General features: G+C 40.1%; 1 protein-coding gene across 5 annotated transcripts in view; it reads right to left on the bottom strand.

The window, feature by feature from the left end:
- Window positions 1-1,734: 1,734 nt before the first annotated feature.
- The window catches only part of slc24a6a (solute carrier family 24 member 6a), a 35,549-nt gene continuing 23,804 nt past the window's right edge, over window positions 1,735-13,479 (bottom strand). For 2 of the 5 annotated variants that reach the window (XM_028460382.1, XM_028460384.1), the window contains exons 14-17: window positions 13,302-13,416; window positions 12,002-12,181; window positions 8,969-9,034; window positions 1,735-2,261 (exon numbers count right to left, since the gene is read on the bottom strand). In XM_028460382.1, coding sequence (XP_028316183.1) covers window positions 2,161-2,261; window positions 8,969-9,034; window positions 12,002-12,181; window positions 13,302-13,416 — 462 coding nt within the window. In that variant the 3' untranslated portion in view covers window positions 1,735-2,160. Of the gene's footprint in view, window positions 2,262-8,968; window positions 9,052-12,001; window positions 12,182-13,301; window positions 13,417-13,479 lie in introns of those variants that run through there. The other 3 variants (XM_028460383.1, XM_028460385.1, XM_028460386.1) reach the window with 2 other exon arrangements.

Raw genomic sequence — 13,479 nt, 5'->3', positions numbered from 1 at the left:
TGTGCAGCAGCCTCCGTGTGGGCTGCTGAAGTCACACTGTGTTGCGGCTGCTGCTGCTGAGGTGTGTGCACGTGGAGAGAGAGGAGCGCTGCAGTAATATGCTTTTAACAGAGTATGTTATATTACTGTGATGTTGCTGTCAGACTAATGTTAGCTTGTTTGAGGGAGGGACTTTGGAAAGTTTGGAGGCAGGGCAAGAGAGCAGCGGGGAAGGAGGGGGAAAGGGATCCAAGAGTTGCGGACTGCACCTTTAATGATTCAGTCTTTACAAGGATAACATAAGAGTCAGTGGAAATGTGTGAAGTTTAATGAGCTGCAGAGAAAACCCAGCAACAAATAAAGCATTTTATTGAACTTAGCGACTCTCGTTTCAAACAAGGACAGATTTTATATTAGCTCAATATTAGCGACAATGAAAAACAAGCATGAGGTCTGCACTGAAGAGCTCTGAGGAAAGGAGGCCAAATGTCTACAAACAGGCCAAAGACAACAGTGGCTTAGTTAGTGCAATCATCAGGAGCAGAATGGTGAGCCATGCAATGCTACACACACACACACACACACACACACACACAGGTGGAGGGAATCAGAATCGGTTGGGGTGAATTATATTTGTTATCACGTAATTGATTATTAATCATAATTAATTCAAAAAATATGTTGCTGTCATAATCATAATGAAATTGTAATTATGTTTAGATAATTAACTTTGTAATTGCCTTGTCTATAAAAATTGTCAATGATAATTTAATGCAAAACTGGGGAACCATGTTACATTTCTATGTACAGTTCTACACATATGTAGTTAATAATTAATAACATGTGTTTCGTATTAAGCTTTCCCACATTTTACCATTTAAAAAAAAAAAAAGAAATCTAGGGGTTTACAAACTAGAGGTCGACGCAGATACAGATTTTTAGAAAAAATTTCAACCAATGGCCGATATCTAAAGCTGATTTTGGAAGCCAATATTTGAGGCCAATAAACTTTTTTTTTAAAGCACATTGATTATGAAAGACAATTTAAACACTCATGATATAAATGTATAAATTAGAAATTAAATTAAACACACCAATAGAACTACATTTATTGAACTTTAAATTGAACCAAGTAAAACTAAAATCCTTATCCTATCATATCAGCTTTTTATTTATAAGCCTATTGGCTTCTACCTCTCCCATGCACATGCTATTATTACCTTTTTTTGTTGTATATTCATATTATATTTTAATGTTCTTTCTTTTTACCTTTAATAGCTACTCTAAAGTGCTAAATTAAAAAAAAAAAATTAGTAAAAAAATCGGCCAATGCCCAATATTGAAAAAAGTCCTTATATCGGCCGGCCGATATATAGGTCGACCTCTAATGCAAACACACCAAAAATAATAAAATCTATATTTTCATTGATTAGGAAGCCTAATAAGGTAACCAATAGATAGGAAAGAAATTAGATGATAGATATTTGTTTTTAGTGTCTATTGCAGCTGATTAAGACCCATTGTTATAAGAGATGCTAACAGAAAGCTAACGCAAGAGGAAGGTTCACTTTTATCAGATTATTTATTTCAAGCTCAGTCATTTTGATTAATTGTAACTGAACTTTTGTCACTGAGAACGTAATTGTAATTGACTTTCTGAGGATAACAAATAATTGTAATTTAATTGTAAATTGAAAATATAATGGTCACTGTAATCATAATTGAACATAGGTAATTGAAAACATAATTGTAACTGAAAAATGTAATTGACCCCAATCCTGATGGGAATACAAAACTTTACACACACACACACACACACACACACACACACACACACACACACACACACACACACACACACACACACACTTTGGTCGTTGAGGTTATTGTGGCAGTCATAAAGTGATCACAGGTAAACAAACACACTTCATAATACTAATGTACTACTATATAAATGTGTGGTGCATCAGCAGTCAGGTTCAGTTTCACAGAGACTGCAGTGAGTGTAGAAAACCATGTAAAATACTCAGATATATCAAAGGTAAACAACAGCACGTTAGGGCAGCCGTAGTCATGGTAACGCAGCAGTGAAATGAGGAGGTGGTCATCACTCCGCACATGATTAACAAAGGCAGCAGTGACTTTGTTGCTGAGTGTGAGTATGTGTGTGTTTAAAGCCGCTCAAAGGCGATGGAGCAGAGGAGGAAGATGGCGTAGAGCAGCAGGAGACACAGTCCCAGTCTGCGGTCCAGCCTCCAGCGGTTCAGGTGGACACTCAGCACCTGAGGAGTTCGGACAGAAAGATAAAACACAAGCCTGAAAAACAACAAGAAATCATCTCATCTGTCTTAACTACACAGGATTAGTCCATTATTTCTAAGACTTTGAATCTTCCATGTGGACATTCCTTATTGCAGTGGTTCTCAAACTTTTCTTGGCTAAAGTCCACCTTATGTCCTACTACAACATTATCCTCAGCATAATATGAAACAACAACTATAGATCATAATGATGGAATGAATGAGTGATAACACACATTTTCTAATTAAGTGGAATTAAACATTATTTAGTAAGATTTATTTGTATGGTTTTTATTATTTACTATCATCTCCTGATGTGAGACCAAGACTGACCTTTGTATTTTCAGTTCATGTTTTAATCAAGATCATTTCTGTCACAATTTTGTGTTTTTGTGTCATTTTGTTGTTGTTTGTCTGTTCTTTTTATTATACAATATATTTCTCTTATTTTATGAGTCTTTGTCATTTTGTGTGTTGCTGGTAATAGTATTTTTCTCTCTTAGTGTGTGTTTGGTGTCATTTTGTGTATTTTGTTGTTGTTCTCTCTCTCTCAGCCCCTGAAGTGCCATTGTATACCCCTAGCACAGGGGTCTGCAATCTGCGGCTCTGGAGCTTCATGTGGCCCTTTGACTCTTTTGCAATGGCTCCCTGTAGCCTTAAAAAATATTAAAATAATGAATTGTTATTTCTTACAGAGGGTATTGATGATTAATGACATCAACTTCCAATAAAATAATGATAAAACAATTAGTTAACATAAAAATGTATCACATTGTGTAATAACTTTGGAACCTTCTACTTCACCTCCTGCAACATCTACAAACCAAACTTTCCTGCACCTGTGGCTAACCTTACATTTAAATCCCTGGTAAGATAATCAAACTAACAAAAAGACTATTCTGGAAGAAAATAGAGGTTGTATTTGTGTGGGAAGAGATTCTTTTAATTGCCCACATAACGGCTTAATATGCATGCTTGATATGTTGCAAGAAATTAGCATGTGTTGACCGACATGATCAAGTTATCAAATTCAAGTTATTTTTTGTAGCCCTTCAAATCCATTACCCATAAAATGATTTGACATTATTTTAACTGTATAGAATCTTAACACTGTATTGTCTTCATTGAGGAGGTTTTTGTTTGTTTTTTGGCTCCGGAAGGACTTTAATCCAGGTGAGATTATAGGCAAAATGGCTCCTTTGAGATTAAAGGTTGCAGACCCCTGCCCTAGGGGTACACGTACCTCCATTTGAGAAGAACTGCCTTATTGGGTGTAATTAGGGCTGGACTGGGACAAATATTCTGCCCTGGCATTTTGTGTCCAGACCAGTCCACTACATTATCAGAGGACACCATGTTGAAGCTGCTATTAAGTCTTTATGTCATGATTTTAATTATTATTCCCCCAAGAAAACTTTAAAAACTTTTTAACCACTTTTTCCCTATTTCCTTTGTCCAGATTTTGCCCCTTTTCAAAAACTTTTTTCAGTTTTTATCCCTTTTTTCCTATTTTTGGTAAATTTTTTGCAAGTTCTTTTATTTTTTTTTGTCCTTTCTTCATTTTTTTTGACCACTTTTCATCAGAATAAGCCAACTTTTGCCCAATAAATATCACTTATTTTCCTTTTTCACTACATATTGCCTGTTTTTGTTCCACATTTTTGCCCTTTTTCACTATTGCTTGCTACATTTTCTCTATTAAAGCCACCCTTTGCCATTACCACCTGGTTCCTATTTATTTGCCCACAGTTTTTGGCCACTTTTGACGGCTTTTAGACCGTTTTAATCACTTTACACTCGTTTCCTGCCATGTTATTGTCATTTTTGGACCATTTTTGGCCACGTGTGTTACCATATCTGCCTCCACTCGCACAAAAATAAACGTAGCGGACCCAACACTCCAGAGGACACTTATTCATATACTTCAGGGCTCGAAGCTTTCTTCCAGAGCTGGGAATAAAGTCACTGTTTCTCAAGTCATGTCATTAAAGCCTCGAGTCAAGTTCACTTTAATGTCCAAGTCTTAAATAATCATGAGGACATAATGTGCCACAGCTTGTGCCATTTTACAGAGCAGGTTTATTTAACTATTATGAACAAAACAATTATAAACATTATTATTTGTCAAATAATAATGACATAATCTGAGATAATCCAGCATCTTTTTAGATTTTAGAATGTGAACAGTTCCTCTGTTAAACAACCAATAATTACACTGGTATAATCTATGAATCTAAATGATATCACTATTTGAATCATTTTCTCTGCTAGTGCGCGCACGCCTCAGCCCAACTTGATGTTTTCAGCTGCTTCCTGATTGGCTGTCAGTTTGTTTAAAGGTGGACCTGTCAATCAAAGTCACGTTTGCCTTCAGAGTGCCGTCCAGCAGGGGTTTGAGCAGACTTATTGATCATTAATAATAATAGCATTATTTTATTTTATTTCTTTTTTTAACTTAGGTTTTATTTATTTCAGCCAACACAGTACAGTACTGTGTTGGCTGAACAGTAGAAAGAGAAGGAGGTACATTATAAATCTCAGATATACTGTATACTGTATGGTGCATAGTCCATTTCTAGGAGTACAGGTACAGTACATGGTGTAATAGTAAAATTGTCCTACCACATAACCATTTTTAAATTTGTAAACAGGTTAAAAAACCCCAAGACAGAAAAAAACAAAGAAGCAACATATTATAGGAATAAATAAAACAACATCAACAACAACAACAACCAGGCAAGCACCAAGAGGGTAAACCACAAAATATAACAAAATCAGAAATAAACAATATTGTAGTCAGTCTTTAAGACACCTCAAATTACATGTATACATATCTACCATATATTGATAACATATATAAATACTCTATAGAATCTTGTATAAACATACAAGAGTAAACAAAATTCCTAAGTACCAATGATAATTAATAAAAACAGTAGAAAGAGAAGGAGGTACATTATAAATCTCAGATATACTGTATACTGTATGGTGCATAGTCCATTTCTAGGAGTACAGGTACAGTACATGGTGTAAACACTCAGGGGTGGATTCACTAAGATCTGAAATAAAGGGTGGTAAACTAGTTGCGTCCCTAAAGCCTTTGGTGACGCAGTTTCCTCATGTGAGGAATGCAGTAAGATTGCAGCAATGATCAGTGCACATGCAGAAGTGGTGGAGACCGCCCTATTTAAATGAGCATTTTGCTCATTCGATGTGGAGACATCAGTGCACACAAGCACACAATGACATTTGAGGAAGTTAAATTGGAGGCAGATTGAATTATCTGTCTGCTGTACAAACATTTCATAATGTAGAAAATTAAATAAACAAATAAAAATGTTTTTTGTTATTATTATCTTTTTAAAAAACAATGATAATGATAATTTTCCACCTAATTTAATGTAACTGCTCCGTCCCTGAAAAATAGGCAGATTTGGACAGAAATCCGTCCTATTGATCTGTCATTGATCTGAGTTAATGCAGCATCACAGTCTGTCCTCACACACATTTTATTTTCTCATTCAGTAGATGTTAATATTTACTATTGTTTTATTTGAATTATTTTCTTATACTAGAAAGGTTAACTGGAGTCTTTTTTCATCACCGCTGCATGTTTTGTGTCAACATTTACTGCAGCGATGATCTCTGCGTGTGTTTGTACCTGCTTCTCAGTCGTGCCATGGTGTGTTGGAAAACTATTTTCAATGCTTCAAATACTTTTCTCCAGAATACACTCAGCTTGGGACACGTCCAGAATATGTGAGTGTGGTGGTTAGCCACATGCGTCCCACTGTTCCTCCAACAGGAGACAGGATTTTTTTGTCCTATTTTTGACATTATTTTTGGAGTTATAAATAAATGAATAATCCCTTTCCATTGTAATTTCCCCATGTATTTGAGTTTGTGACCAAGTGAGCTTCTGTTCAATCTTTTCCCAGGTGTCCTGTGCTATGACCATGTTTTACTCCACCCCCCACCTCTGTTTAACTCTGTCTGAACCATTTACATTCATAGATAAAAAAAATATGTTAATTTACAAATTACTAGCTGCCAGATACACTTTCACCGTGGAAAAACCCTTCCATTTGTCAATCAAGTCCTGCAAGAATGACAAAATCACTCCTACACTGAAAAAAGGTGTGTCCCGCCCGGTGACACCAGTTCTCAAACACCCTCCACTTACAGTCGTACAAAGACCTGGTGGAGGAAGCCTGTATGGTGGAGATCATACGCTGTGAGAGTCCCACGGCTGACAGATTGCGCCACTCTGTGGCCAAGGGCATAGCGCCAAGTGCTCTGGGTTAGGATGGAAAATTGAGCCCCCCGCCTGAAACAGGAAGTCCCTCCGCAGCCGGAGTTGCCAGAGGGAGTGCACAGCAGCCAGTAAATCTCCGCCAGCCAGTGCATGGCCGGCCAATGCGGAGCCACCAGGATCAAGGTGTGCCCGTGTTCCCGCACCTTGGTGAGGATGGGGGTACAATGGACAGTGGGAGGAAGGCATAGAGCAGCATGTGCAGCCAAATGTGCGCTAACACGTCTACTGGAAAAACAGCACGCACTGCGTGTTTTCTTCCGTGGCAAACAGATCCACCTTCCTGGAGAACAGGTCTATACCCGCCGCGTTCAAGGCTCCTGGAATGTGCGTCGCTCTCAGTGAGAGGAGGCAACCACAAGTCCACAGGATCAGCCTGCGAGCCAGCAGGTGCAGCCTACTGGAGTGCAATCCGCCCTGACGGTTGATGTACGTTACCGTGGTCGTATTGTTCGTCCTCACCAGGTCATGGTGGCCCGTGATGAACGAAAGGAAATGCGTCAGCGCAAGAAACACAGCTGAGAGCTCCAAGTAATTGATGTAGGAGTGCTGGCGGCCCACACTCCAGCACCCTTTCACTGATCGCACGAGGGGCTGGCGTCCGTGGTCAACACGGACGCCAGCCCATCAGGCTGGTGTCCGTGTTGACCACTTTCCTGGACATGACGATGCCCATAGGCATGGGCCTTTGCTCTTCCACTGGGATCTAGAGCGGGGGGGCTCTCTGGGCCCTCCTCTTGTGGGGTTGGGTGCTGGGGCGTGGGTGGAGGTTGGCCTTGGGGTTGGGGTCGGTGGTGGGGTGCGCTGGGTCCTTGGCTCCTCGGGGCATTATCGGGTGTGTGTGTGTGGGGGGCGGTGGCTGCCTCCCGGCCTGGGATCTTCGTGCCTGGGGTGGCACTTGGGTTCGCAGAAGCGGTTCTTGCACAAACATTGGCCATGGATGCACTGGCCTTGGGCTGTGGGATAAGCCTGTACTGGGCTTAACCTTAGACACGTTGATCCCAAATACCAGTTTTAGGTATAACCACTCACTCTTTCCCTCTGTTCATGGCCACCATCAGTATATTTAAGCTGGGTGCTGTGTCACCCACTTCAGTTTCTGCACACTTGTCACCAGACTGACTGAACTATAACACAATAAGCATAATATGCACAACTATAACTTCACATCTCACTTTAAAACAGTCAACTCTTCCCCTTCCATATCCTACCCTAACTCCCTCTTCCATGTTCCCTTCCCCCTCACCTAGGTGTAACACTGCTCTCCCCTTTTTATATCCTTCCTATAATAAAGTGTTTCTTACCCTTCCTTAGGGAGGGCTGGTGATGATCACAATTATGCAATAAAATACATTCATGTATTTAATTGCGATAACAAAACATGCATTGTTGTCTTAAAAAGATTGCACTTCTTGTAGCGTTGACCTTTGACAGCATGTGCATGCCCCCCCTGCCCCCAGCAAACTCTGCGTATGGTCCACATCTCTGGTTTCTACGTCATCATCTCCAACCAATCACTCTTCAGCATCAATCAACAGTAAAAGCATCAGCCTTATAGCCTAGTGACCAATATGATAGCTGATCAGATGTTTCCTGTGACTTTTCTGAACTGTATAGTAGAACATTACCTGTAAATTAAAGGCACTTTTCTTTACCTTTTACTTTAAAAACCAACATCTTTTAATTACAGGATTATGTGACACATCTGTTGTTTTGTGCTGCTCAACTTAACCTAAACAGGCTGAATAGGGATGGTTTATTCATAAAAGCATATTTCTGTCATTAAAGATGTCATTCTATTCAAAATGGATTCATAATAAAAACATTGGTGCCAAAAACAAACAGGGCTGGGGTCAAATACATTTTTCAATTACAACTCAATTGTGATTATCGTGACCAGCATTCTTTCCAATTACAATTAAATCTGCAATTATAATTTTTATCCTGAAAGTCAATTACAATTACATCCTAAATTACTGAAGTTTAATTTTAAATAATCACAATTACTGAGCCTTTAATAAATAACCCCATAAAACGTGACCTTCCTCTTGTGTTAGCTTTCTGTTAGCATTTCTGATGATTACGGGTCAGTTTTGTCTTAAATCAGCTGTAAAATACCCTAAAAATATTATCTATAATGTAATTTGTTTGATTATGCTTCCTAATCAAAGAAAATATTGGTATTAATATTTTTTATGATACATTAATCCTTAAGATATGAAGCATATTTTAATAATTGTAACTGTGTATGTGTAAGACATAGAACTGTTACCCCATTACGCCACCCCTGAAAACAAAGTGGTTTTAGTCACAATAAGAAATCAAGAGGCACTTATTGTGAAACGTTCTAATGTTAAACAGCAGCGTTTGTACTCACAGTGAGTGTGACGGAGGCCAACAGCAGAATCACAGAGTACACCAGACCTTTGCTGTTTATCTTCACCTAGAAACAGAAAAAATCTATGGAAATTAAAAATCAGCACTTAAACCATTAATACATCCAAACTGCACTTAAAGCTCCTGGAGACTATATTTGTTTTTTATCAGATAGACATAGTGTAGGCCTCTTAGATCAATAAATCAAATATCTATATTTAATAAGGAGGACAGTAATTTGTTCCCTGTGACATCACATCACTGCACCAGACTTTACATTTTGTCTGGATTTCTGTGTAAGCCCCACAGTTAACATCCATCATTGTTTTTTAACAACTTTCAGTCCATGAAAACAACACAAATGTGTTGGGAAGTCACTTTGACAGTTTCTGGAGACATGATGAGAATGAAGTAAAAACACATCAGTGCATCCATCTCTGGGACTCCACATCCCACAATGCAACGTGAGAAACTTTTCCAATGTCAATATGTGGTTTGCAACTGACGTCACATATCCCATGATCCTCTCTGATTTGCTAGTTTCCACGATCTTTTATGACATCTTTATTTACAACACGGCGGTAACCGTTGAGAAAAGTGGGAAAAAAAAAGGGAGTTATGTACGCAGTTGTTGGGTGTTCTAACAATTCTGCTCGCAACAATGTTTCATTTTTTAATTTACAGTGGAGGCCAAAACAAGCTAATGAGCATCAATTTCAACCTTTTAGGTCTTTTTTTGAAGCAAATGATCTTTGATTTATTGATCTATGAGGCCTACACTGTCACTATCTGATGAAATAAGCATTGTCACTATGTCACTATCTTGTTAATGAACAAAAATGATTAAAACATACATGAATGTAAACGCGCCAGATTATAACCAATCTCCATCTGTTGTCCCAAATGGGGCCGGGGTCTCAATCTTATGAAAACTATTGACTCCAGCAGCTTTAATAGGTAGAAAAGCTTTTTAACTCCTCTACATTAAAACCACACTGTCAGTGACCAGTAGTGGAGTTGTAAAATAAAATCAGGGGGGATAGTGGAGTTTATTGTTTGGGACAGATATTTAATGCTGATGACAGTGCACATGGTGGGAAACCAACTGTGTACCCAACAGCAGGGGTCCCCAACCGCCGGGCAGCGGACCAGTTCTGGTCAGTGAAACCATTTGGTTCTGAGTCGCAAAGACAAAAAATTAAGGTTTACAAAACAAAGTTTATTTCATTTTGAAGTATGTTCTGGTCATTTTATTTTGAAAAATTTGAAATTCCGCTTTTGCGCTCATATCGCCTTCACTTGACACGCACTTGAGCAGTCGGTCGCTCTCATCATCTGAGCACCGTGGCAACCTGAAACCAGTCTGAAGGTTAACAGTTGTGTGCATTGGTCCCTGCTGGCTCTGGGCCTGCCGGCGAGTGCCCGCTGGCTGCCCATTCGGCGCGGCTCTGGCCGTCTGCTGAGCGTGGGCCTTGGCGTGGGAGGATGGGGGGGCGGGATGCTGGCGGGGGGCCTTGGGGTTTGGGGTTGGGGTCGGTGGCGGGATGCGCTGGGTGCTCGGCTGCTTGGGGCTTCCTCGGATGTGTGTGTGGGGGGCGGTGGCTGCCTCTCAGCCTGGGATCTTGGGGGCGTCTGGGGGGTTGCTCGGCTGTGGGGGGGTGGCCTGGGGCTCCCTGGCCCCCACTCTTTCTGCTGGCCTGGCTGCATCTGGTTTTTTGCACATATACTGGTATTCGATGCACTGGCACGCCTTGGGATGTGGGATAAAACTCATACTGGGCTTAACTTTAGACACGTTAATCCCAAATACCTGCTTTAGGTACTACCACTCACTCATTCCCTCTGTCCACAGCAGTGGCGGATGCTTTAAGACTACAAGGGAACCTCAGCTTCCCCTAAAATCAGTGGTCAAATATGTAGTGTTGTGTGTACATTTCATTGACTAAATATATGACAGAACACATGTATGTTTAGTTCAGAATCAGCTTCTTATAACAGGAAACTGAGAGTGACAGCGTGACGTTCTTCATTCATTACCGCAGCGTCACAGTGTTAATAAACAGTGGTGAAGTTCAGCTTCAATTGACTTCAATGGGAGAAGATTTAGGGGTTGATCCACTGCCGTCAAACTAGACGCTCATTGGATAAATGCTCGGTTATGACGCAATTAGTCCCGCCCATCGGACGCCGGGCTTCACAGGAGGTCTATGGAGCAGTGGGCTGGATCTGTCTGTTCCAGACGCTGGAATAATGGATGATGATTGGATGATCTGTCTCAGGCTAATTCAATTTTGATTGACAGCGAAATGAGCCAATCAGAGAGTATGACGTTGTAAGCACACAGGCGGGTTTTTCAAATATTTCAGTCCGTTGCTCTGTGTTGACACGGAGACTTTGCTGATCCTCTCATAGCGAATCAACTTCTGACAAACCTAGTGTCTGTTTTTGGTGTTTGTGGAGACTGTTACTGCTTGTGTTGTGAGACTTTTGACCAAACACTCACACTCCAGCGCGCAGCAGCTACGCGCGTGCGTGCGTGTGTGATAATCTACAAATAGTTGTTGACAACAAAATGTGAATTCTACTAGAATTCACATTTAAATAAACAGATACATTTTCTGAAGTAGGCAGAAAATGAGCTTCCCCTGCATGAAAGACCAGCAGCCGCCACTGGTCCACAGCCACCAATATTTTAATTGATAAGGAAGCATAATAAGGTAACCAAGAGATGAAAAACTAATTATATGATTTAAGACATGTGTCAAAACTGACCCGTTATCATAAGAGATGCTAACAGAAAGCTAACACAAGAGGAAGGTCAAATTTATGGGCTTATTTATTGAAGGCTCGGTAATTGTGTTTAATAGTATTTGAACTTCAGTAATTCTGGACGTAATTGGAATTGACTTCCAGGGGAAAAACAATAATTCTAATTTTAATTGTAATTGGTAAAAATGCTGGTCAACATAATCATAATTGAGTCGTAATTGAACATGGATAATTGAACAAATGTTTAAAACAACACAAAACTAACCCACAAAAACCAAGTTGTGACACAATGGAGGTGATGAGAAATGTGCTGCCTGTGATGTGGTGATTACCACTGATCCATAGCTGACGATGAGGGTTCTCAAGGCCCAGGGAAAGCCCAGGCCCAGCAGCACATCAAAAATATTACTCCCAATGGAGTTGGATACGGCCATGTCCCCCATCCCTGCAACACACACACGCATGCACACACACACACACACGCACACGCACACAAAACAGCTCAATGTGAGCTTTCAACAGAGGCTACAATCTGCGTCCTGCAGGTTAGAATCACATGCAGTGATCAAAAATTTTCTTTACAGTTTTTCCCAAATTCATTTGAAAAACTACAAATCTTAATATAATGTACATAATATATAAATATTTGAAGTGCCATAAAACACAGTGATTGTACAAAATATGTGAATTAATTTGTTGGAGTGCTGGCTTGTTTATGTCGCCATTTCTTTTCCAAGTTTGACAACATATGTGACTGTGTTTGCTGTGATGATTGTGACTTAAAGTGGTTTATATGGTTAAAAACAGAAGATTCCAAGCTTTCAAACTGTTTATGATACTGGTCATATGCTGCTGTATTTAAGAAGTATTTAAACCCTTGAAGGTGCACTCTGCTACTTTCGGATCCCTCCCTCCCTCCCCCTCCCTCCCCGCTGCTCTCTTGCCCTGCCTCCAAACTTTCCAAAGTCACTCCCTCAGAGGAGCTAACAAGCTAACGTTAGCCAGACAGTAACATCACAGTCATATAACATGCTCTGTTAAAAGCACATTACTGCAGCGCTTCTCTTTCTCTATGTGCACACATGTCAGCAGCAGCAGCAACAACACAGTGTCACTTACAGCAGCTCAAATGGAGGCTGCTGCGTGCACACGAACAAGCCTGTTTCTTCACACAAACTACTAGTTTGATGTAAAGCTGTCCTTAGTGACAGCTTCAGCAAATATGACAAAAAGTCACTGTTATAATAGTTGCAGACTGCATCTTTAAGAGCGTGAAAGAGTCAAAACATGCAATGTGACTCGTATTCAGGACGGTGGACGTTACGACGCATCAACGCAATTTTCAGCATCATCAATTATGTTACTAATCATTTTTGCATTATTGTATATGTTATACACTGTGGTTGGTGTGAATCTCGAGACCGACATATTTAATAATATTTTTTCTTTTGCCTCCCTGGAAGAATCTCAAACTTTGCATTGGTTAGAACCCTCTGCCTGCTTCAACATGGACTTTGGGTCAGATTGGTATTATTATTATTATTATTCAAACTATGTACACACACCTTGTCGTGCCACAATGAGACTGGCCATGCAGTCAGGAACACTGGTCCCAGCTGCCAGGAAAGTGATGCCCATGATGACCTCAGGGATTCCTAGTGTGTAGCTGATGATGGTAACCTAACACATGCACAGTTGTCCTTCATTAGTGTAATGTGTAAGTGTGCACGTGTGATGCAGCTG

Source organism: Gouania willdenowi, chromosome 10, assembly GCF_900634775.1.
Source record: "Gouania willdenowi chromosome 10, fGouWil2.1, whole genome shotgun sequence".
Taxonomy (NCBI): Eukaryota; Metazoa; Chordata; class Actinopteri; order Blenniiformes; family Gobiesocidae; genus Gouania; species Gouania willdenowi.
This window is presented reverse-complemented; position numbering and strand designations above follow the sequence as displayed.